At 49.5% G+C, this 23,668-nt stretch overlaps 2 protein-coding genes across 2 annotated transcripts; both read right to left on the minus strand.

Annotated features, from left to right (window-relative positions):
- Window positions 1–215: 215 nt before the first annotated feature.
- On the minus strand, window positions 216–9,104 carry PSMA4 (proteasome 20S subunit alpha 4). The gene is made up of 9 exons (XM_043989045.1): window positions 8,970–9,104; window positions 6,782–6,807; window positions 6,307–6,349; window positions 5,699–5,861; window positions 4,872–4,949; window positions 3,866–3,954; window positions 3,306–3,436; window positions 2,911–3,034; window positions 216–623 (listed from the first exon to the last, which is right to left on the minus strand). The coding sequence occupies exons 2-9, from the start codon at window positions 6,782–6,784 to the stop codon at window positions 469–471; spliced, it is 786 nt and encodes a 261-aa protein (XP_043844980.1). The 5' UTR covers window positions 6,785–6,807; window positions 8,970–9,104; the 3' UTR covers window positions 216–468.
- A 4,389-nt stretch (window positions 9,105–13,493) lies between these two features.
- Window positions 13,494–22,239, minus strand: HYKK (hydroxylysine kinase). The gene is made up of 5 exons (XM_043987360.1): window positions 22,018–22,239; window positions 18,803–19,153; window positions 16,176–16,315; window positions 15,751–15,934; window positions 13,494–14,467 (listed from the first exon to the last, which is right to left on the minus strand). The coding sequence occupies exons 2-5, from the start codon at window positions 19,146–19,148 to the stop codon at window positions 14,010–14,012; spliced, it is 1,128 nt and encodes a 375-aa protein (XP_043843295.1). The 5' UTR covers window positions 19,149–19,153; window positions 22,018–22,239; the 3' UTR covers window positions 13,494–14,009.
- Window positions 22,240–23,668: the final 1,429 nt, after the last annotated feature.

The raw sequence follows: 23,668 nt of genomic DNA on the forward strand, positions 1-23,668 counted from the left end.
GACTGCTACCTGGATGGCATTGAAACTGGCCCCTGCCTCTGGCTTCTCAGCTGCCATTTCTCTCCCACCCAGATGCAAATTCAACAAGGAGTTGGTCTGTGCTCGGCAATCACCAGGGGATTTTCTCACGGAATTCCTCCTAACCAGTCACAGGATGGCCGGGCCTCCTCTAAAGGCGCTCAGCTCTCAGCAACAAAGTGGCAATAAACACACAGTTCCCATTCTTTCCAAGTTTTATTCAAAAAGTGGATGTAGGATGTCCGTAAGGAATGATCATCATTACAGTCAAGTATTGAGTGGCACAGAAATGACAAGGACCCCACCCAGTAAGTAATGTCCTATTTCCTCACAGAAGAGGCTAAGAAAAATCAGGCTGAGACTTCCTCCATGTGGAAGTTTAAGAACAGCTTTTTAAGCTGAAAAGGAACCCTAAGGTTATCTATAAAAAAAAAATCCTGATTTCAGATTCTATTTATCCTTGTCTTTCTGTTCTTTTTCCTTCTTCTCACGTTCTGCTTTTGCTTCTTCCTCTTCATGTTTCTTAATCAATTGTTCTACTTCTTTCTGTTTTAAAACTCTTATTGTCGTCTTCCCATTTTCTCTTGTTAATGTTGCAATTTCAACTATAAAACAAAACAAAGGAGTGTTTATCCAAGGCAGTAAATTGCCTTCAAAGCATCACCAAATGCATCCTGAACCAAGTAGCTTCCAATGCTTCTTGAGCCCAGCTTGCCATGTCTACTCCACATTTCTGTGCACTATGCTGGCCTGCACAAGCTCTTTTCTTACTCCAGTCACCTCAAAGCCTCATGGGCTCGGGTTCTCCAAGGCAGTCTCCCAAGAGACTGGAAAGGCTTCAATGACCTGGGCCCTTGCAGACACCCTGGGTTCCTGCTGCCCGAGGCACAGAGGGCTTATGACCCACTGCTACAGACTAGGCTGACTTACTGGCTCCCCATCGGATCTACCTGCTCTGCCGTGCACTGTGCTGCCTCCTCAGAGCCTTGCAGAGGATCCCAGACTTTGAGCTGGAAGTGACCTGAGAGCATCTGGCACATTTTACAGATAGGGAGACAGAGGCCCCAAGGGGTTGGTAACTTTCCCAAGGTCACCCCTGAACAGAATCCAAGTCTTCTGGTTCCTAATGTGGGCAGGACTCCTTTCCCTGCTCTCTCAAGCTATATTAAGGCGTCTCTCAGCACCCCTTTCTACTGCTTGCATCCAGGCCTCCCAAACGTCATTAACCACTGTCATGCACCTTCCTGAGGGAGGGGGTCTCTTGCTACTTCCAAGCAAAGGCATCTGAGCCCAGTGAAGCAAGGTGGGAGAACACAGTGGAGGAAAAGACAAGAGTAACAAGACACATTTCAACTACAACTTGAGGCTAAATTCTAATTCAACCAAACCAAGAAGGTACTAAAAAAGTTGTTTTTTAACTGAACTCTTACTCCAATTTTTCCAAGTGTCTGTGATTTCACTGATGTGGCAGAATCCCAACATCTCAGAGTGAGGCTTCAAGAGCTGCTCTGGCCAAGAACATCCCACCTAGGAACCAACCACTGGCCTCCTCCATGCTTGGCAAGACTGCTTTTTAGACACTAACCCAGTGACAGAACCAGAAGCCTTTTTAGCTCGGTGAGGCCTACCCAAGGTTCTATTTGCTGTTGTTCAGTCATTTCAGTTGTGTCTGACTCTCTGTGACCCCATTTGGGGTTTTCTTGGCAAAGATACTGGAGTGATTTACCATTTCCTTCTCTAGCTCACTTTACAGATAAGGAAACTGAGGCAAACAGGGTGAAGTGACTTTCTCAGGGTCACCCGCTAGTAAATGTCTGAGGCCAGACTTGAACTTGGGAATATGAGTCTTCCTGACTCCAGGCCTGGTTCTAACCACTGCACCTAGGGGCTTAAAGTTCTATTTTCTCCCCTTCATAGCTTTAGGATCTCTGGCACCTCCCTGGCCCAATGAGATGGCAGTGGTAGATTTTAGTGGTGGGTCTGAATCCATGATAGGTTAGTTAGATCTCAATTCCTACTTGCCATTACTGATAGTAACAATAACAATGATGGCACTATCAACACACATAATGCTTTAACGTTTTCATGGCCTTTTCTTCACACAGCCCTACCTATGGGGCTAATTACTATAAATAACATTGTCCCCATTTAATAAAAGAGACTGAAGAAAGTTATGAGTGGCCCAGGCTCTTGGTGCCAATCGTCAAAGCTTTGATCTGAACCCAGAACTCCTGACACCAAGTCCAGACCTCTTTTCATTCCCCCATTTTTCTTCAAAGGCCCAACAATAAAGAGAACTAGAAAAGATAGAAGAGTCCAGGAGGAAAGTCACCCCAATTTCCAGGGAAGTTTTTGCAAATTAAAAACTGAAGCCAGTTATCCCATGACTCCTTTATCCACTTATTAAGTTCTTATCCAACTGCATTCCTAACCCTACCTATCTGACACAACATCTGACCTCCTGACCCCTTGGGCCTCACATTATACTTGGCTTATGCCTCTCTTAAACTTATTTTTTATAGTTTTGAATTTTATTTTTAAAAATTAAACACAACAATTCTTCAGAATATAAATGTGTCAGTATCTCACCCCGACAGGGGGTTAATGTACTTTTGCACCCTTTACATTCCAGTGACTTGCACACTGCAGTCCCCTCTTCCCCGCTGGACTGGAGGCCAAGGCAAGGCCCACAGGCCTTCTACAATCTTACCTTCCCTAATGCTAAGCACAGCTCTGCCCAGAGCAAGCACTCTTTGTTGAATCTGAATTGACCAAGTTTACCCTAACCATACAACACAACGAGCACATCCAAGCCTCTTAATGGTGCCAGGAACTTTCAGCAACAGGACAATCAGCTCAAAGGACAACAAGAACAGGCCAGATGTGGTTTACCTTTTTCAGCAGAAAGTTTACTAACATCCATGGTTTTATTCAGCACTTTAATTGCTAAAGCAAGCGCCGATTTCAGAGTCATTCCTCCTTCCTTGTAGTCTTGCTTTAACATCGACACGGCTGCCTATAAGATACAAGGAGACAGTCAATGCCCAGAATTCCCTTTCAGCTTCTGCATAAAGTTCTTGAAACACACATCAGAAGACAAGCATGATCACGGATGTGCAATGGACCCTGAGAGGCAGCTGGGGTGAGAACCAGCCCATCGGAGGGGGCTGAGGCTCAGAGAGGTTCTAGGCTGTGCCAGACTAACAGGCTCAGCTCTACTACACAAGACTGGCTCTCCTCCCAGGGCGCCCTGCTTCCTTCTCTCGGGGCCATCGGAGAACACTTACCGCACTGTTATTCCCAATGCATGTGGCCTTCCAGCCTCCATAATTGCCACTGGGGTCACTCTGATACAGCTGGAAACCATAATGCTTATCCCAGCCGATGTACAACAGTGAAACACCAAAAGGCCGCTTTCCTATGAAACAAGGTCAGGATTAACCAAGGACATGTGGGAGCCACACCGCGGTCACTGAATTCACCACCAAACCCTTCATAAACTGCTGATAAACTCTACCATTAATTCTACTTTTGTTCACAGGAACTACAGAGCCAGAAGGTCGAATAAAGATCCAAAGGCTTGGTTTTAAGTGGCATTATCACATAAACAGAAATTCTCATCCATATCTGAACATGTTTATTTTAGCCTCTCAAGAGTTCAGCAACAACATTTCAGGCCCAAACTACATGCCTGCAATAGGTAGTTCAGGAAGCAAGAATATCTGAAGAAAATGTTAATGTACATACTTTCTTCCTTCTCTCTTATTGTCTAAAAGGCAGTTTCTTATTCATAAGCTTTTATGCTTTAACATTTTTAGACAGTTTTCAAGGGATCAATAATCAGTACCTCCAAACTGTGTATAAGCTTGCTTGATATCACACAGTGCTGTAACCAACTGCTCACAAGGAATAGGTTCTTGATACTGTAATAGGTACCTAGTATTCAAAAGAGACAGACATATTAATACTTGAAACAAAGGAAAAACCACCTAGTAGCTCCACTGCATGGAGACATTATGATAAAAGTCCCATACATAGCACAGGAGTAAACATGGAGATTAACATGGAGGAATCATGTCACTATCTTGGCATTCTTTCCTAACGTGTTCCCAAATGTTACAATTGTATATTAAAGGCAGAAAAGACCAATGGAGAGAGTTGTAATGACACAGAATTATCTACCATGGAAAGATACAAATTTGCACACGCTGTTAGATTCAGGAAGTAAAGTGGTGTCAAAGAGAGAGTGCAGAACTAGGGATCAGGGAGACCTGAATTCAAATACTTTGTCAGACATCAACTACATGAGAGCCTGGGGACTTCACTTAGCATTGCTTTTCTCACCCATAAAATGGAGATTAATGATATTCCTCTGCTTCTCAGGACTGCTGTTAGGATCAAGTGAAGTAAGAAATGTAAAGAACTTTGTAAACCCTAAAATACCACACAAATACTAGCTGTTATTAAGAGTAGTTTTAACAGGAGAAAAGGTCTGGTATTTTACATGTGTCACAATTCCCGATTTGTGACACAAGTAATAATACTATTTCTAATAATAATAAAGAAGGCACTGGATCAGCTTTGATCTGTATATACCCAATGATGAAATTGTGAATCTTCTGCAAACTGAAAATACAGAGTTCTATAATTGCTAGTGATTTGTTTATTTGAATAGATCACAACACAGCAAGATCCAGAGCATGCTTTTAAGTGAAGTCTTAGCCTTTTCTGGAGGGGAGATCTTTTCTAGTTAAGAGAGTTCTCAATGACAGTGACCCAACACCATGCCACAGGTGAGCTCTCCCTAGTGCTAAACACTACTTCTGTATGCTCTCTTCACCATGTGAACTTACCTTTGAGCAATGAGTCTCAGTTCATTGGTTAAAACATTAGCATCAGAAGTTATGCCTGCCACACTGCAAGCCATATCCCTGAAGGAAAAAAACAAAATGAGGCTTCACCACAGATAAACAGTTAGAATTCCTGTACGGAATATTTGAAAAGTATTAAGGAATATACCCATTTGTAAATGTCTAATCGTATCGCATTCTAGCTATACTCAACTCCGGTGATAAATGAAGTAGGTTAGACAATAGCAGGAACTCAGTTTTTTTTCCCCCCTTAATAGTATTTTCCCCCCCAGTTGCATGTGAAGATAGTTTTCAACATTCTTTTGTAAGATTTTTGAGTTCCATATTTTTCTCCCTCCCTTTTTTCCCTTTCCAAGACAGCAAGCAATCTGATAGATGTTATACAAGTAGAATCATGTTAAACATATTTCCCCATTAGTCCCATTGTGAAAGAAAAATCAGAACAAAAGGGAAAAACCACAAGAAAGAAACAAAACCCCCTGAAAATAGTACGCATCAATCTGCATTCAGACTCCACCGTTCTTTCTATGGATGTGGATGGCATTTGCCATCATGAGCTTTTAGGAACTGCCTTGGATCACTGTACTGCTGAGAGGGGCTAAGTCTATCCCGGTTGATCGTTGTACAATGTTGCTAGCAACTTTGTTCTAAAGAACACAAGATTTAAAGAGCTGCCTTAAAGCCTCATGTATCATATACCTCCCAACTACTTTTCTCCAGGACACAGAGAGGAATTCTAATTTTCACTGTGTCCCAGGCATGCACGTTATCATGTAGAATGAGCCTTTTTTCTCAGAGATTCTACTTACTCATTGAGTTTGTAAATCTTTTCTGAAAAAAAGACTTCATCCAGAAGCTTGTGAATGTTTCGTCTCTCTGCAGCAAGCAAAACACCATCATTTGCTAAAATGCCCAAACAAGTGCCTGCATGTCCAATAGCTTCCATAGCATATTCCACCTGGTACAAGCGACCTACAAAAGAGGACCAAAGAGAAAACCTTCTTGTCACTGCTGACAGACAAGAGACTCAAAAGAAACTACAGGAACAATAATGATACCAACAAGTTATGGAGGATGCAGTTTGCTTTCCTATGCAGAATATTTGATTAATCTGGAAGATATATTACCAGGAAGTTCAATTTTTGACACAGAGCTTAGATTTTTTTTTTTTAGTGAGGCAATTGGGGTTAAGTGACTTGCCCATGGTCACACAGCTAGTAAATGTTAAGTGTCTGAGGCCGGATTTGAACTCAGGTACTCCTGACTCCAAGGCGGGTGTTCTATCCACTGCGCCATCTAGCTGCCCAAGCTTAGATATTTTTAAGTGTGTAAAACAGTTAAAAAAAAAAGACACTAAAACATAATTAATTGTTCTCTCTCACTAGGATTCTAGATAACCTAAAGGATTTGTACTCACCTTCTGGTGAAAATATAGTGGTCCTCGAGTCATATCTTCGAGACTATAGAAAAAATACGCACAATGAAATTCTGCCTTTCCAAAAGCATATGTATTCATTCCTAAACACCTCCTAACCCACACCCATCAAACCCAGATGTTCTATGCATCCTAAATAAGACAGCAATGGGTTTAAAAATCTTGGAGTAGGGGCAGGTAGGTAGCACAGTGGATAAAGCACTGGTCCTGGATTCAGGAGGACCTGAGTTCAAATCCAGTCTTAGACACTTAACACTTACTAGCTGTGCAACCCTGGGCAAGTCACTTAACCCTCATTGCCCCGAAAAAAACAAAAACAAAAAAAGTAAAAATCTTGGAGTATTTCCTCAAATTTCTCTCTACCCACTACAGTTTTATCATGCTACACAGGCATGAAGAATAAAAAATGTACTTCTTACTAATATGCGAAACCACTACTGGCATCTACATAACTTACCATGTTTCCTGTATTTTATATTATTCCTAGAAAAAAATAAAACAAGTCTATTAGTAAAAGAGAATGTTTTGATAGTTTTCTAGGTATTTTCAAGACATAATTATGAGTTTTTATGACAGTAACTGATAAACATCTGAATTTTTTCATTTAAACCCTGTGCCAGGTCCTGTAGTAAATGCTTTACAAATATCTCATTTGATCCTCACAACCACCCTGGGGGGGGGGGTAGGTGCTGTCACCCCATTTTGCAGTTGAGGATACTGAGGCAAAGAGAAGTTAAGTGACTTGCCCAAGGTCACAAAACTTGTAAAGTCCGAGGCCAGATCTGAATTCAGGGAGAGGAATCTTCCTGACTCCAGGTCCAGCACCCTATCCCTCAGCTACGAGACACCTGTCCACTAATGCCTGTGGGGATTTTGAATTCTAATTCTCATGTTATAATTATGATATTGTAAGCCTATGGGGAAAAACAAATCAAAATTTCCATGGGCCATCCTTATTTTGTCATCTCTAACATGTTAAAGACATTTTACTAACCTTAGCTTACAGTGCTGCTGTGAAGAAAGAACTGGGAGATTATGACACCTCGAGACTCCCGGGGAAGAGCAATTCCTAGCCCTGTCACTCAGCAGAGATGTGACCTCAGGCACATAACTCTACCTCTCTAAGCCTCAGTTTCCTCAAGTATAAAATGAGCAGAAAACTTCATAAGGCTGTAAGGAAAGTGGTCTGGAAAGAGCCATGAGCTGTTATTATTGTATGATGTTTTGTCCCAAATACAATTAAAAAAAAAACACAAATCTTTCCATGCTAATGAAGAGTTTGTTGAAGTTAAAGGCCTAATTGTCAGAGATATTTTAAAGCTCCCTATATATTGTTTATTTCACTCTTAGATTCACCTGTTCTGGTGACAAATGACTCATTTTACCTAATGAGGGGTTGAGGAATAACTGCTCAGCTACACCACAAGGCGCACATATAAAATACTCCTTTTCAGTCAACTTGGCAAAGTCAGGAGAGAGAGGCTTGTGGCTCCATCCTAGAAAGTGCAGCTCTTTCTCTCATCTCATCTCTAAATTAGGGCTTTGTTTCCCTCCTCCACCTTCTTGGAGACAGCTGGAGCTCTGCTTTCCCCCTTAGGACACCATCCCGGCTGGGCCTGGGTCCCAGGCTCCGCTCTGCCGCTTATTAGCCTGTCATTTCGGCCTCAGTTTCCTCTGCAGAACGGGGCTGGACCAGATCACTTCCAAGATCCCCTGGTCTAAACCTTCCCACTGGTCAGATGCGTAAGCAGAATTCAAAGTGAAAGCGAAGGTAAGGAGGCAGAGGGAGGCAGCTCCCACTCAGCCGCCCCCACGCCTCTGGGCTCGCCCCCTCCGCCAAGTCGGAGAAGAGTCCTGCCGGAATCGGGTCCGAGGACCCGACGGCGGATGGGGCCACATCTGCAGGGGCTGCGGCGGGGCAGCGCCAGCCCCAGGGCGCTGTACTGTAGCCCAGCACCGTGGGTGACAGCAGACACGCTCCTGGGGGGAGGGGGGGTCTCCTGTACAGCCCCCGCGGGGCTCCGTCTGTCTGCCCACCTTGGCATACTTGGGGGAGGGGAGGGGGGTCTGCCCCGGCCCTCCTCGACCCCCGGCAAACGCCTATTGGGATGAATGAGGAAGACCACGAGGGGCCCCGAGCGGCCCAGGTACCGGCGCTGACGCTCCCGGTCCGGCTGACCCGGGGCACGGGTGGCACAAGGGCCCCAAGCCCAATGACGGGCACCGGCTGCTTCCACTCTGGGCTTGGTGGGAGTGACGGCGGCAGGGTCGGCCCCGGACCCGAGGGGCCGCAAAGGTCTCCCAGACCCTCCCGGCACAAGAGACACGAGTGGGTCTCCCACGGGTTCCCCGCGAGGGGCTGCAGACAAAGGTGAAACAGCGCGGCTCCGGCCCGACGACCTCGTGGTACAGAGGAGGAAACTGAGGCCGGACCGCCTTGGCGGCCCCCCCGGCCTCCCCCCCCCATAATAAAGGCGCTAGCCGGACGGTGGCCGCCAGGGGACACTTCCGGCAGGCCCGGGGGCGGCGGCTCCTGCACCGTCATCGCTCCGCGCGCGGAGCGCGGGGCCCCGGGGCCCCGGGCGACCGGGAGGGCTGGGGGAGCGTCCGGCCGCGCCCAGACTTGGGGGGATGCGGATACTAACCTCCGAGGGCTCCGGGGGTCGGGACTCTTCGGGCGCGCCGCTGCTCGTTCCGCCGGGTCCGGGACGAGTCTCCGAGAGCCACCGGCCGAGCTCCGCTGCCACAAATGGCCGCCCGCGCCTGCGCACTGCTCCGGGGGCGGGGCCGCGCCGGCGCAGAACGCCCGGGCTAACCTGGCGCGGGGAGCACGTGGGGCCAGGTCAGGGCCGAGACTGGCCACCCGAAGGCGGGCGAGGATCTGGGGCTGCAGGTCTGGAGAGGTCCCCGGCCTCCGACCTCCCCTCTCACCTTTGCTGCCCCAGTCCTCCGGGACCTCAAAAGCAGAAGGAACCGCGTAGGGAACAGGCGGGAAATCAGGCCTCAAACAGGCCCCGCAGTTGCCGGAAGCAGGATCCGATTCCCTTTTGGCGGACTTCCGTGCTCCCCCTTCCTACGCCCGCTTTTTCAGAAGTGTACCAAGTATTTACACGTGCTTGTGGGTTTATGCAGACACAGGTGTCACTGCCCATGCCCATGGTGCCCACAAAGAAGCTACACCTGCATCAAGGTGCTCTGACAGCTTAGGCCGTGACTGCAAGAGTGACTGCAAGAAGAGGCCGCTGACCAGGGCACCTCGGGCTCCTCTCGCTAATCGTATGCACGTGTTTCCTTTGGCCAGCCGCCTCCTAATGGGACTTTATAGAACGTGCCCATACTACTTGCTAAATTGAATGATGTAAGATCCCATCCAGCCAGATCATAATTGAACCCATAGGATGAGGCATGGGCAGAGCTTGTGTGAGGGCGTGCAGATGGCTCCGGGTGGGTCCGGGCTGTAGGCTCTATGAGAGCGAGTAAAGCAGAGTGAGGCTCCAGAGGTTGGCCAGGGCCAGGTGTGATGCTCTTTCAATAGCCAACAGTTTCTGTTTGAACCTAGACATAACAGGGAGCCCCTGGAGTTTAGCAGTAGGGGAGGGATGTGGTCCTATGTGTGCGACAGCATTAGAGAAAGCCATTCCACTTCCACTTGGGGGGGGTTGCCCTTAGAACCCCAAGAGGGAGATACAGCAGGCTTTTTTCAGGGGGAATGAAGCTTGCATATGGGGCCATTCTGGGGCTTATCCTGTCCCAGCATGTAGTGAGGCCCTGACCTTGCTCTCCCACATCAAGGCTGGCTCCAGGGCTCCAGAATATCTCGGAGGGTTTTTTTTTTTTTGGGTGGGGTGTCCCTCTTCTCTAACACTACTGACCTGAATGCCCACTGTGTGTTCCTCCCTACCGATAACCACCAGTTATTAGCACCCTGGTTCCATATGACTGTTTAACATCAATTAGCTTTTATTAAGGGATATCTAGTGTGAAGATATAGCAAAAGCAGAAGTACAAACACCTGGGGAGGGGTACATTCTCCCCTGTAGCACTTGGGTCTCAGAGGGGAGAATACTCTCAAGCTTTAAGTGGTGTCCACATGGTATTCACCCCACCAAGTTCCCTTCCAAATGTGGCATGGCTAATGAATGAATGTGTGCACCTCAGTGTTGGTGGAGGGAGGGCCCACATCAATGAAGTATCTTTTGTTTAAAAAAAAAAAACCCAAAAACATGGGGTGGCTAGATGGCACAGTGGATAAAGCACTAGCCCTGGATTCAGGAGTACCTGAGTTCAAATCTGGCCTCAGACACTTGAGACTTACTAGCTGTGTGACCCTGGGCAAGTCACTTAACCCAATTGCCTCACTTAAAAAAAAAAAAAAAGAAAAAATCTTAGGGGCAGCTAGGTGGCGCAGTGGATAGAGCACCGGCCTTGGAGTCAGGAGTACCTGAGTTCAAATCTGGCCTCAGACACTTAACACTTACTAGCTGTGTGATCCTGGGCAAGTCACTTAACCCCAATTGCCTCACTAAAAAAACAAAAACAAAAAACCCATTAATATATGTAGCATTTATTTAGTGCTTTGAGGTTTACAACAAAGAATTATAACGAAGATGTTTTTAAAAAAAGAAAAAGGAAGAAAAATTCAGCAAAACTGATTATTATATTGAAAAAACCTGATGTTGTATGCAATGTTTCACACCCACTCCTCCACCCCACCTCTGTGAGGGACAGAGATAAATATCTTCTCATATCTCTCAGTGAAGTCTCTTGTGAAGAAATAGGTAGACAAGGTTAAGTGGAGGGTTCTCGCAGGGAAAAACAGAGAATGTGAGGGAGATATCAGAGGTCCAGCTGTGAAGGGTTTGGAAGGGCAGGACTTTATCCTGTGGCTAATAAGGAGCTGATGGAGATTTCTGAGAAGGGGAACTGTATGATCCAAGTGGCATTTTAAGGAGATGCTGCTGCCTTCAGTAGTTGGGATGGATTGTGGGGCACCAATTAAGAACCACTGCCATAGCCCAGGTAGAAGGGACAAGTCCTCAAAAGGCTCCTGGAAAGGACTTTGGGCATCATGTATCTATTTTACAGATGAAAAAACTGAGACCCAGGGAGATAAACCAACTTGCCCAAGGTCACACAGGTAACAAGTAGCAGGGGAAGCATTCGAATGCAGGCCCCCTGACACTGAAGCCCGGCCTCCCCGACTCTGTGCCACAGAAATAGTAACAAGAGCCACTAGGGGTTAGACACGATTGGGACGTGCTCAGTTGGTAGCCGAGCTCGGCTGCATTTCAGGTGACATTGGTGCTCGGTGGTCTTCAGGGACCCTCCCAGCGCTAATCTGGGATCCTATAACTTGTTCAGGTTTTCTGGGCCTGGAGCTTAGAAGGAAGGCCATGATTGGAGACCTGAGTGTCATCAGCACAGAAGCAATCACAGAGCCATGTTCGAGTGGAGGAGATCATCAAGAAAGTAGGCATGATTGCAGAGGAAAGTCCCTGGACCCAGGCCCACCTGGGGGCCCAGTGGAGGAAGACCCAAGGGAGTGAGGGAAGACCCAAGGGAGCGAGGAGGAGGGAGCAGAGCCAGGAGAGGGGCGTCTCACAGAAGCTAGGTCTGCATAAGAAAACAGGTCGAATCCCAGGGAGAGGAAGCTCAAATTCGAAGCAGTTTCTACAAAGCCTTCACCCGGCTGGGTTCCCCTCCACAGGCAGCAAAACCACTGATTCCCTCCCTGTTGTAGGCCTCAGCCTCTTAGCTGTGGGTCAGCCTACTGCTGGGCTGGATCCTGGTCATTCCTTGGGATTATAAACTCTGGGGGCCTCACTCTCCTGACATTCCAATGTCTACAAGGCTGTATCTGGTCCCAACACCGTCACCTAAGAGCAGGACAAAGCAAAGGCAGAGAGACAGAGACCAGAGGCCTGTGTTCATTGAGGTTTCCCGCCTGTCTTCTGCCCTCCATCACCACCAGGGAGGAAGGGGAGACCCAAAAATCAGTTTGGGGCCTTGCCAAAGCAATGGTTCTCAGTCCCAGCTCAGGAGATAATTGAAAGGCTCCTCTTCTTCACATGGTGTGTGCTCCTCAGCTCTGGGCTTCTGCAGGCCTGGCATGGCCTCCTCCCTCCCCTCTGCCTCACAGAAGGTCTCTCTTCCCTGGAGGGGCAGCTCAGGCCACCAGCCTCCACAGGAAGCCTTTCCCTGCCTCCACACGTGGGCACTGTCAGGAGGGTGCGTAGGAGGACTGGACTCTAACTGGCCTATCCCAGCTTCTCTGTGACACAAGGAAGAGCACATCCATAGACCAGAGCTCACTTGCCCCCCAAAAACCCGGTATAAAAGCAAATGTGGACATGTGGTTTATCCTTATGAAAAAGCAACAGAAGTATGATGGGGAAAACCTTGGATTGGGAATCAGAAGTGCTGGCTTTGGCATCAGCGTTGCCACAGACAGGCTATGTGACACCACAGAGTCTACGTCCTCCTTTGTAAAAGGGGATAACACCCCCCACCTGCCTTGCAGGGGCACTTTGAAGAAAATGATTCGAAGACTGTAAGTATTACAGAAACTTGAGCCAACGTTTCCCCCACACAAAAGCCTCTCCCAAGGTCCAAAGGGGCGGAGGTGACCCGGGCTTCTCAAAGGCTGGGTGGGAGGATGTTCTGGAAGGACCTTTCGGGATGGAAAGGCTTTGAGTGTAGCCCATCCAGAGATGTGCCAGTGTAACTCAGCACAGAGAAAGCCACCGTCATAAGACAAGTAACTGGTTACTCTGGCTGCCACGCCTCACCAAGGCAGCGTCTCAGGGTGGGTGGGCTGCAGTGTGTCAGTGGACAGAACTACCACATGGATGAAGTCCAGTTGGGCTCTGGGATGTTTTTATTGTGGTCTAGACCCTTCCACAGCCCTCTGTGCTGGGTATGCTGGGAGGGAGGGGGGCGTTTCCCATGGCTGTATGTGCTGACCTTCTAGTGACGTCCCCTGGCACGCCATCACACAGAGGACAGTCGTTCTTCCTCTCTCTAGTTCTAGTCACCAGAACATTTTCTTTCTCTTCCTTGTAGTCCAGACTTTGTCTCACCTGATCAGAGATTGCACTGTGTGCCGTGGCTTCCCCGGTCTTTCTTTTGATAATTCCACACATGGACTCATGCATTCAATTTTTTACTTCTTAAATGGAGGTCACACTGGTATTCCTTTCCCAGCTAGGACAGAGTCCCAGATTTCAGAGCAGGAAGCAGTAGCAAATACCACCTGGCAGAGCCCCCTGCCTTTGGGTAGACTTGGTGCCATCTCCCCATTTTATCCCAGAGGAAGCTCGCTGCCTGGCCTGAGGTCATGTCTGGCAGCTCCTCCCTCATCATGGGTGTGCAGCAGTTCCTCACTTCAATCTCCTGAGAATTAGAGGAGGTGAGGATCCCACAGATGACCTGTGCTCAGTGGCATTATTGTTAACATAAAAATCAATCATTCCAATTAATCCGCATCCCACAGTGTCATGAAACTCTATGGAAAGTCAGGCTCAGTGGATAATTCCCAGCCTATTTTGCAAACCTCGAGGCAGTAGAAAGGTGAGCTGCCTTCGTAGTGGGTAATAACAGTGACAGCTAATAACCGATGACATCAGCACCGTGCCGCCAGGGACTTCAGCCAGGTCTGGGCAAAGCACTAAGCTCGGGTTGTGTTTCTATGACATCACAGCTGTGTAGGACTTGGCCGTCTCAAACCAGACGTCCTCCACAGCCTTCTGCCCCGCGTCGAGCAGGTTCTGCAGGTGCTTCCAGCCTGTTTTAGCAGTGATTGTGAGATAGTCTTTGTTCTCGGGGTAGAGCAGGCATGTATAGGCAGACATCACAAGCGACTGGGAGAACCGACTGCTCACCAGAACAAAGAGAGCCCCCCTTTCTTCAGCTGTTAGCGGGATGATGCTCTCGAAGCCGGCCAGCACGTGGCCGCCCGCGGCCAGGGAATCCTTGCTCTCCATCATCATGTACATGATGGTGATGGCCAACTCAAACACGTAGTAGCCTTGGCTCATGTCCTCAAAGTCCAGGACTCCAGACACACGATACGCTGGGTCTCCCGAGGCTTCGCCGCTGGCCTCCACCAAGATGTTGTAGCCATTCAGGTCCCCATGATTGATGCCTGAAAGGAGAGCAGCCAAACAGTGGAGGTGGGGCCAGGCAGCAGAAAGGGGGCTACATCCCCCAGCTCACTCGTTCTGGGTTTGCATTCTCACTAGGGTCATTCACACCATTTATTGGAGCAATCAGCAAAGAAGGAGAGGCCTAGGGGAGGGGGGGGGGGGAGGAGCCTCGGCTTCCCCCAAGAGACCAGCCCTGAGTACAGAGGGAACAGAAGCTGATTTCTCTGCTTTCAGCCTCCGAGAGGCCAAGAGACGGGAACCAGAGGAATTTGGATGGTCTGAGCAAGACACAGAAAGGGCAAAGAGAGAAGAATATTGACTTTACCACAGAAAGTTTCTATTAGGAGACCCCTGCCCCTCCAACAACTACCATATATGACAATGTCCTTATAAAATGTCATTGAAAAGGTAGAATGGCGTAGGGCCAGGGTGGTCTTAGGACAACAGGCATAGAGTCCGGGTGGGCCCAGCTGTGGAAACCCTCCCTAAATCCAGACGGGTGCATCACCAGGCCAGGGCCCCTCTCCAAGACCATCCTTTCAGGTACTGAGGGGCTGCCATCTGTCTGTTAGGAGGTGTTTCCACACTGACACGATGACACTTCTTTGCAGGACTGAAGGAGGAAGGCTCTACCCCTCCAGGGCCCCAGAGTCCTGCTCCAATGCCTCATCACGACCTAGAAGCAACCCTGTTTTCCAAGGCTGTGCCCACAACACATGCACCCTGCCAGGTGCTACCAAGCAGGAAAGGCTTCCAGGCTGGAACTGGCAAAGCCCGTATCCTCGGCCCGTATCCATGGCTGAAGGGCGAGCCAAACGACCCTTGTAAAGGTTCAGCCCTGGAGGGAGATTGGCCACAGCAGCCCAGGCCCTTCTAATTCTCTGGGGATGGTGGGAAGGGGGCTTCACAAAGGTACAGATGTTCTCTTTCCTGTCGGGATTCTTGTGGTGGGATCTCCCCCCAGCAGCTGGTGAGTGGGCTCAGGTCTGGAGGAGCTGCTGGTTATTCTCCTCCTGTCCCACCCTGGGCACATCCCCCCAAGGGGACAAGCGTCACAGAGGATGGAGAAGGGGAGGGGCGGAAGGAGGAATGATACCCACAAGACCGCAGATGCACAAGGGAATCCTGGCAAATAGGAAGGTATTTGTGAAAATTTCGTCTGTCCCTCTCATCTCTCTGCCTCCTCTCCCATCTCGGAGAGCTCATCATGAGGCAGCCCAAGATGGAGAGGATAATGGGTACTGACTTGGGCCAGTCTCCATGGACAGTGGGAAATACTCACATTCTCGAAAATGGCTCAGCTTTGTCACGATCTCATCCTTGAACCGTCTGAGCACCTGGTCTACCAGCTCTCGATTTTTGCCTTGGCCCAAGGCATAAATGTAATTTTCTAACAGAGGAACATTTCTCAGGTTCCAGATGAAGTCCCCCCGATGCAGGCTGCTCATCTTTGGGTGGCGGAATTTCTAAGGAAGAACCAAACAAACATGGTAAGTAATGAGAAGGCTGGGTACCGGGTACCAGGGATACAGAGGAAAAGAGAGTGCTCCCTGACCTCCTGACCTTGTCATCTGGTGGGGGGTGGGGGTAGGGGACGATACACTTGGTATCTAACAGATGCCCAGGGATCACCTGGTGAATGAATGAAAAGCCATGAGGCTAAACTTGGCAGAGAACAAGTGCGCAGCCATGAGCGAAAGCCCTTACCTCCAGACTTCTATCCATCTGGGCCGCTAGTTTGCCAACTTCGTATAGGAGCTTCGGAGTGACGGGGACCTGAGCTATGGGTCTTCCGGGCAGGTAAGTGAATAGCCTCACCAAGTAACTCTTGGTCTCAGAGCCACTGTCTAGTGTATGGAGAGAGAAAGATGATCAAAACTTCGGGAGGCTCACATCTCAGCTCTGACCCACTACAGCCTCCTGAGTGACCTTGGGTAAGTCACTTTATGTCTATGACGCTCAGTGTCCTCATCTGTCAGATAAGGAGAATACACCACCTGCCTCACAGGCCTATTGCAGAGAATAAGTCACACACCTTAAAGCATTACAGAATAGTTATCTTCTCTCGCTATTAAGACAGTCTGTCCTGCCTGGAAATAACCAACCAAAAAAGATTTCTCAAGCGAGCAAAGGAAAAACTAGAAAGAAAAGCCAAGTCCCCCCCCCCCCCCCTCCCATTAGAGGCTGCGACAGGCTCAGGTCCGGCCTTGAACTTTCTGTAAACAAAGGGCCAACAAACCCCATCAGGTGGACATGACCCACCTCCGGGGGCTGCTGGGAGGGAAGGTGGGTGTCAGCCCCTCCGGTGAATGCTGACTAATGATGCTGATAAGGTTGGCGAGTGGGGCAGAGGATTAGAGGATCTTGGGCTGCCAGCATTTTGGAAACCCTGTGCACATGCCAACAACTGCCTTCCTCTACTGCTGGTTTTAGCCACTGGGGAAGAGCTGTCTTATCAGCTCTGGTCCTCACTGGGCCCTTAACTAGCAATATGAGGTGGAATATGCTGTCTCTTCAGGCCTGGAGCAAAGGTCGTCTAAAAACTTCAGCTCCTCTCCTCCAATTGCTGCCACGCCTCTCCTCCTGCCGCACCCTTTCGGGGCAGATGGCCTTGGCACCCACCAAAGTTCTTTCACTATCAAGGCTTTACCAGAAGGGTACAAGTGAGAGGGGGAAGAGCCGGAATGTGCAGAAAGACACACATCATTATTTCTAATGACAAAGTAACGAGTCATGCCTATGTCCAGGGTCTGAAGAAGGTCGAACCCAACTGTGCAACAATATCCCGTCACCTTTCACGCTCCAGGTAGGGATGCAGAAAGGACGATGAGCTGAACACCAACTACAGCCGCCCCCTCCTGCTGTCCACATGGCCTCCTTCCTCTTCCTCCTGGACACCACACAGGGTATCCTTTGGTAATCAGAGGATCACTGCACACCTTTTCACATCTCTTAAGGAAGGGAAACCCGTCTATCTCATCCACAAGAGCCTAATTTAAAACGCCCTCTGATCACCTGAGCACAGGTTTGAGTAATGATCAAACAATAGAGGGCCCTCACATTCTCACTCCCTTCTGTCAGCTGTCCAACAGTGAAGGCGGGTTTGCAGTAGTGACCGGCTTCTCCTTCCAGATTTTAAAGGCTGCCTTCACCGAGTACACGTCAGGGAACTACATAAAATATGTAAAGATAAGGCAGGAGGCAGTTGCTGGCATTCTCTTGATTACTTTTTTTGGGGGGGGTGGTAACAAATAAAAACCATTTGTGAGTCCCCCCTCAATCATTCAGTATCTTCCCTCCTTTGAGAAAACTTTCAAAAAGTCCATCTCTGTACCAGACTAAGGATCCCTGCTACCCTATCTCTGACAAGTGACCATCCAGCCTCTTAAATACTTCTAATGATGGGGAGCTCCCTACCCTCCCAAGCAGCCACTGCCCTCTGGGATGGCTTTACACCCAGCCTCTCAATCTTCCTCGTGCCATCTCCCTACCCCACTCCCTCCACTGCCCTAGTTCTGCCCTTCGAGGCCAAGTAGAACCGTCTAACCCTCTTTCCCATGACAGGCCTCCAAGCACTTGAGGAAAGCAGCACAGCCCTCTGGGTCTTGGGCCACACATTCCCAGCACCTTCAAGTAGGCTCCTGGTCTACTGGGCATCCTCAGCATGATCCTTGGGGACCACTCCAGGCAAAAGTGTCCAGGTCCTACAGGGGGTGGGGGGCCCCGACCTTGCTGCTCGGGGAAGGCTTGGCTGTTTTTACCAACACAGAGGCAGGCAGCAGGACCGAGGACTCTGAGGACTTGTGTCATCGTCTTTAGTTTGACTTCATATGATAAAAGGACAGCGTTAGGCAGTCATGTTATAGGGCTGGCCAGCAGGAGACTTGGGGACGAGGCTCTGATAAGGAAGGCCCCTAAGCTCTTCAGAGGGCTTTGCTCCCAGCCTGGGCACACAGTACCACCCATCACTTGGCCTAGTGTGTGCATGTATCCTGTTCTTCCTGGCAGACTATAAGCTCCCTGAGGACAGGGATTGTGTCTTATCTAGACTTGGGGTCTTCCTCTGTCCCGGGACAGTGCTGGCCCACAGAAGGCAAATAAGAGGCACTGGTTTAACTGAACAAGTGTCCAGCTGCCCCCTTAGTGGTTCCCCTGGCTACCAGAAGGCACTTCCTGGTTATCAGAATTCCCAGCCTTGACTGTGTCTGAACCATAGGCCTCAAATAGGGGCTTCTGGGAACCCTGTTCCTTCTCTGTTGGGACACCTACGCTGGTAATTCTGGCCAGTGAGGGGCCAGGCCCCAGGAGCTTTTGGAGATTTGGTCACCGCTTACCTATGGACATCAGAGAGGTCAGGTTGCCTCCTTTAGTTGGGTGCACAGTAGCCGTCGGGAAAGCTTCCGCCCTCAGAAACATCATGATGTGGCTCTGCACCTCGACCAGGTCTGAGTTCTTGCTGGATTCTGTGTTGTTCACTTTGAGAACATACTCAAGGGGGTGGCCATCAGTCTCCCCGACCCTCAAAACGTGCACATGGAAGTTCTGGTCATCATAGCTGGGAAGAGACTGGATCTTGGTCACCTTTAAGCCGAATACCGACTCCACCAACGCAGAGGCCTGGGGCTCACTGAGAGCGGGCTTGGTGAGGGCCTGGGTCTGCTGGTGCTCCGGGTCTGACATGGTGCCTGGGAGGCAAAGGGAGGCAGAGACTCAAAGGAGGGGCTCTTGATACCCTTGTTCTCAAAGCAGACTCAGACCCCACCCTTCATCCCAAGCCCTCTCGGTTTCCCTTGTTCCCCCTCAAACCCTCGATCTGACCCTTCCTTCCTACTAAATTGCGAAAGACAACTAATGAGAGATTAAAGAGCTGCCTTTCCCAGGGGGATTTCCATTGTCAGAAGTAAAAAACATGAACCAAGAGAGATGAAGGCGGCAGATAGAATTTCAGGGCTCAGTCCCAGGTGTGAGAGAGACCTTGTGGGAACATCCTGGCCTTTCCCAAGTGCCCTCATACTGGACCGGAGGTGTTGTTAAGGACTGTGAAGCCATCTGGTTTTCTTCCCAGCTACTGAGAACAGTTTCCTTGTTTCTTTTCTAACCAGAGTGTTTTCTTTTGTCAGAAATGAGCAAAACAATCTCCCCTGTTTAGTTCTGAGAAGACACAAAGAAGCTCGAGTTGGGGATTAAGATATTCCTTGCCCTTGCATGTGTTAAGGCCTTCCAAATCCTGGCACATAGTTTAGCCTTCTATCAAGTGATTTGTTTAGTGGGCTTAGCCACTGGAAGGCGACTGAGCCAATTTTCACAAAGTAAAACAAACTGAAAATTTAACTTATGCATGTTTTTCCTGGAGAGGTGCTTTAGTGTTCAGAAGCTATAACTGTGTCAGCATGGTTCTGAATGAGACTCGAGAGCACCAGAGTCCATCAAGTCTACCAGATGCCAGGATTACTTCCCCAGCATCTCTGACTAGTGGATGTCCAGCTTCTGGCTGAGAGCTTCCAGTAACAGGAGCTCGTTACCTCATGAAAAGATCCGTTCCAGTGCCAGAAAGCTTCGATCTGCCCCTTGGCAGACTGAATTATGGGCACTGTTCAGCAGACCCAAAAGCCAAACACACATGTGGGTGGTCACATGTCTGTTTCAGGGTCTTGTCCATGTCCTGCCCTACAGAGCAAACCCCACTCACTCCTGGATCATTTACTGACAGGTATCCTATGAAAACTAAGGCTCGATGATTTCCTTATGGTGGGACCTCCTTCTGCTTAAAGCCCCATCTCCTACTGATCCTTTCCCCATTCCCTGTGCCATAGACACTTCAGTTAAACTGAATTATTCTCTGTCCCCAACACGTGACAAACTTCTGCCTCCGAGTCTTTGCTAGTCTTTATGTCTGGAACTTCCTCCCTCTCCGTTTTTGCCTGACCTTTAAATTCCAAGTCCAGTGCTACTCACTTCCTGAAGACTTCCCACCTACCTTCACCTCCAAACTGGGTGAAGATTTCTCCTTCTTCAGACTGCAAATAATTTTTACTGCATCTAACAACTACAAATTACAAAATTACACCTGTGTAGTGTTGGGTATGTATCAGATCCCTGCCAGATTTTAAGCCCTAGGAAGATAAGGATTTAGCTAAATTGTGCATCTCCCTGGGCTCTGCACACAGTAGTCAAACTAGGCTGGCCCGACAGCCCCAACCTGAACTGAAGGCTTTCCAGCCCCCTGGCAGAGGCTTGGCTGTCCCGGAGCCCTTCCTGGTCATGTGAGCACAGCAGAGGACTTCAGCACTCAGTCACGGAATATACCCTCAGAACAGACACTTCAGCCAATAATTCTGAAGTCTTTCTCCTCCCCCTTCACCTTTCCCAAGGTAGCAAGTACTGGGATTCCTGAGTCTTCAAAAGGCAGTCTGATTATTTGTGTCTAAACTTTGTACCTTGTCCTAACATTCTGGTCATGAGGAGGCTGTTTACCCACCCCTAGCACTATCAGGCAGGCTCCCAGGCAGCCCCTGGGAATTTTAAAAGGGAGGAGGGAACCAAAAAAGTCATCTTCCCTTTCCCCCATGGAGTGGGATTTAGATGGAGACCTAGACCCAGACCCAGACCCATGGTGGAAAACCTAGAAAGCAGAATAGAACATAAAATCATCAAGACGGTGTTCAGCAGGATTGTCTTGACTGGGCTTGGAGGGGTGGGGAAAGACAAAAGACTTCAGGGAGAAGATGGCATTCTGGGAAGGTGGGTGTCCCATCCCCCCAGCCCAGACCACTTGTCCTCTAGGGCCAGTGGGAGCACCAAGGACCTAAGTAGTTTCCTTTTTCTGAATGAGCTTGGGACTCAGGAGACAAGCTAAGAAACAGGGGTCACCTCTGCCCCCTTCCCCAGAAGAGAAGTCTCTTTATTTCTGGGTGATGGACCCTGAGCTCAGGGTCTGGAGCCCTGGGCTTGGCTCCTGGTCTGAATCCTCCCTGGGTGTATGCTTTCTTCTCATTTGTAAAATGGGCAGATGGAGTCCGGAGGGGGGGGGGGGGAGGGAGAAGAGGGGCAGGATACGCGGGGGTGGGGGGGGGTCCTCTGATAGTTCTTTCCAGTCTGAGACCTCAGGCCCCGCCCCGGGCTGGTTTCCTCCCCTATAAAGTGGGCATCATCCTTCCTGACTGCTTAGAGCCGCTGGGCCCAGAGTCTGGAGCAGCGGGTCCCTAGGATCCCAGCACCAGAAGGACCCGAGGGGTCATCGAGTTCTACCCCGTCGTTTGACAAGGGAGGAAACTGAGGCCCGGAAAAAGTGAGGTCCAAGGGCTTGTCTCGGAATCCCGGCTAATGATGCCCCTGGGTGACCTTGGGCTGGTCAATGAACCACTCCAGCCTCAGTTTCCTCCTCTGTAAAAGGAGGAGCTGGCTGGCCTCTGGGCCGGGAGGTGGACAGGGCGTCTGACCTGAGTTCCAATCCTCCCTCAACCTCTAAACCAGCCGTATGACTCTGGATAAGCCAACCTGTCTGCCTCAGTTTCCTCGTGTGTAAGACGGGGATAGTAAGAGCACCTACCTCCCAGGGCGGCTGCGAAGAGCGCTTGGCGCACCTGGAGGCGCTCCCGAAAAGCGAGGCCTCCAGCCTAGGGGCACCTACTACCCCTTGGACCACTAGGAAGGGGGTACCCTCAGGAGGAGCCGCTCGGGCCGCCGCACCGCAGAGCCACGTAAGCGCGACGAGCCCGCCTGCCACACTTCGCCCGGAGCCTGGCCCGAGTGCTGCCTGGAGTAGCTCTAGAGGGTCCCTGGGGCGGGCCGCCAGATCAAGGGGCGGGGCCCTGCCGGACTTCACTCCTGTATTGGTCGGAGCAAACTCGAGGGCGGGGCGGAGGGAGAGGAGCGCGCCCAAACATCCAGGCCCAACTCCTGATTGGCCATTTCCTCTATTCCCGTCCTTTGGCCGCGGATTTTATGAGAACGAGATTCTGATTGGTCAAGATTCCGCTCGATCGGTTACCATGGTAGGAGAAGGAGCCACGTTCTCCGTTGGCTCCTCTAAATTCTCTGCCCCGAGCTTTCTCCAGGAGACCCCGCCCCAAGTTCCAAATAGAACACCTGATTGGCTGACCTTCGGAGGTGTTACTCCTGCCTCCAATCACGAGTAGAGGCGGAGCCATTGCTGGCTTTGAGTCATTTTCAGACTTGGAGATTGTCTGATGCTCTTGTGGCCTTCCTCTTTAGTGACTTCTGGCTGTGAGGATCGCAGCCCATCCATAACTGGGTCTGGCTCTCCTCCGCCTCTTCTGACAGCGCGCTCGGGGGCCAGTAGCCCCGGGATAGCCCCCTTCTGGACCAACCATTTCTTGGATGACCTCCTCCTTCCCCTTGGCTCTCAGAGCCAGTTCCCACGCACCGTGCCTCTGCCCCTAGAGCTTGGCATTACTGCAAAGGGTCTCGGATATTGCTGTCTTTAAGGTCTTTGGGAAATTGTTTTTCCCATGAGAAAAGCTGTCTCCAGGCAGAACACTAAAAAACATCAGCTCCACCTGTTGTAATCAATTATGTTATTATGTAAGCTTTTGCTCAGACTGTCCCTCTCTCCCCAAAATGCCAACCTGGCCATATTTTGCATACTTTGCATATTCTCAGAAGTTTAGAACCTCAGAGTAGATGCCAAGTCTGTTTGAATGTCTCTACCCTTTGCTTGTGAATTGGTTGGGTCATCTGGTGGGGATGGTTAGGCCAGACTCTAGAGTGGGTGTGCAACATTCCTGGGCTTGACCACACAAGTTCTATGACATCAGCAAATGGGAGCACCTGGAAGAGAGGTCTAAAAGGGAATATCTCTTCAATGTATTCTGTTCAGGATCTTCTCCATGATAGTGGCTAACTCTGAGAGAGCCTTTATCTGTCTATTTTATGCACTACCTGATCTAGATGGTCAGCAGGCCGCTGAACCAACAAGGGCCATCTGTTATGTTTGGCACCAGAGAGGGCAGAATTGGGACCAATGGGTGAAAGTTGCAGAGCAGCAGATTTTGGCATGATGTATGGAAAATCTTCCTCACAATTACAGTCATGCAGAAGTAAAATATCTTGCCTCAGGTTTCAGGTTCTTGCTACTGGAGGTAATAAAGCAAAGGCTGAATGATCACATGTCAAGTATGGGGCAGAGACTTTTATTCAGATACTGAATAAAACTATTACAGGAGCTGACCTCCAAGGGC

The sequence above is a fragment of the Dromiciops gliroides genome, chromosome 2 (assembly GCF_019393635.1).
Source record: "Dromiciops gliroides isolate mDroGli1 chromosome 2, mDroGli1.pri, whole genome shotgun sequence".
NCBI lineage: Eukaryota > Metazoa > Chordata > Mammalia > Microbiotheria > Microbiotheriidae > Dromiciops > Dromiciops gliroides.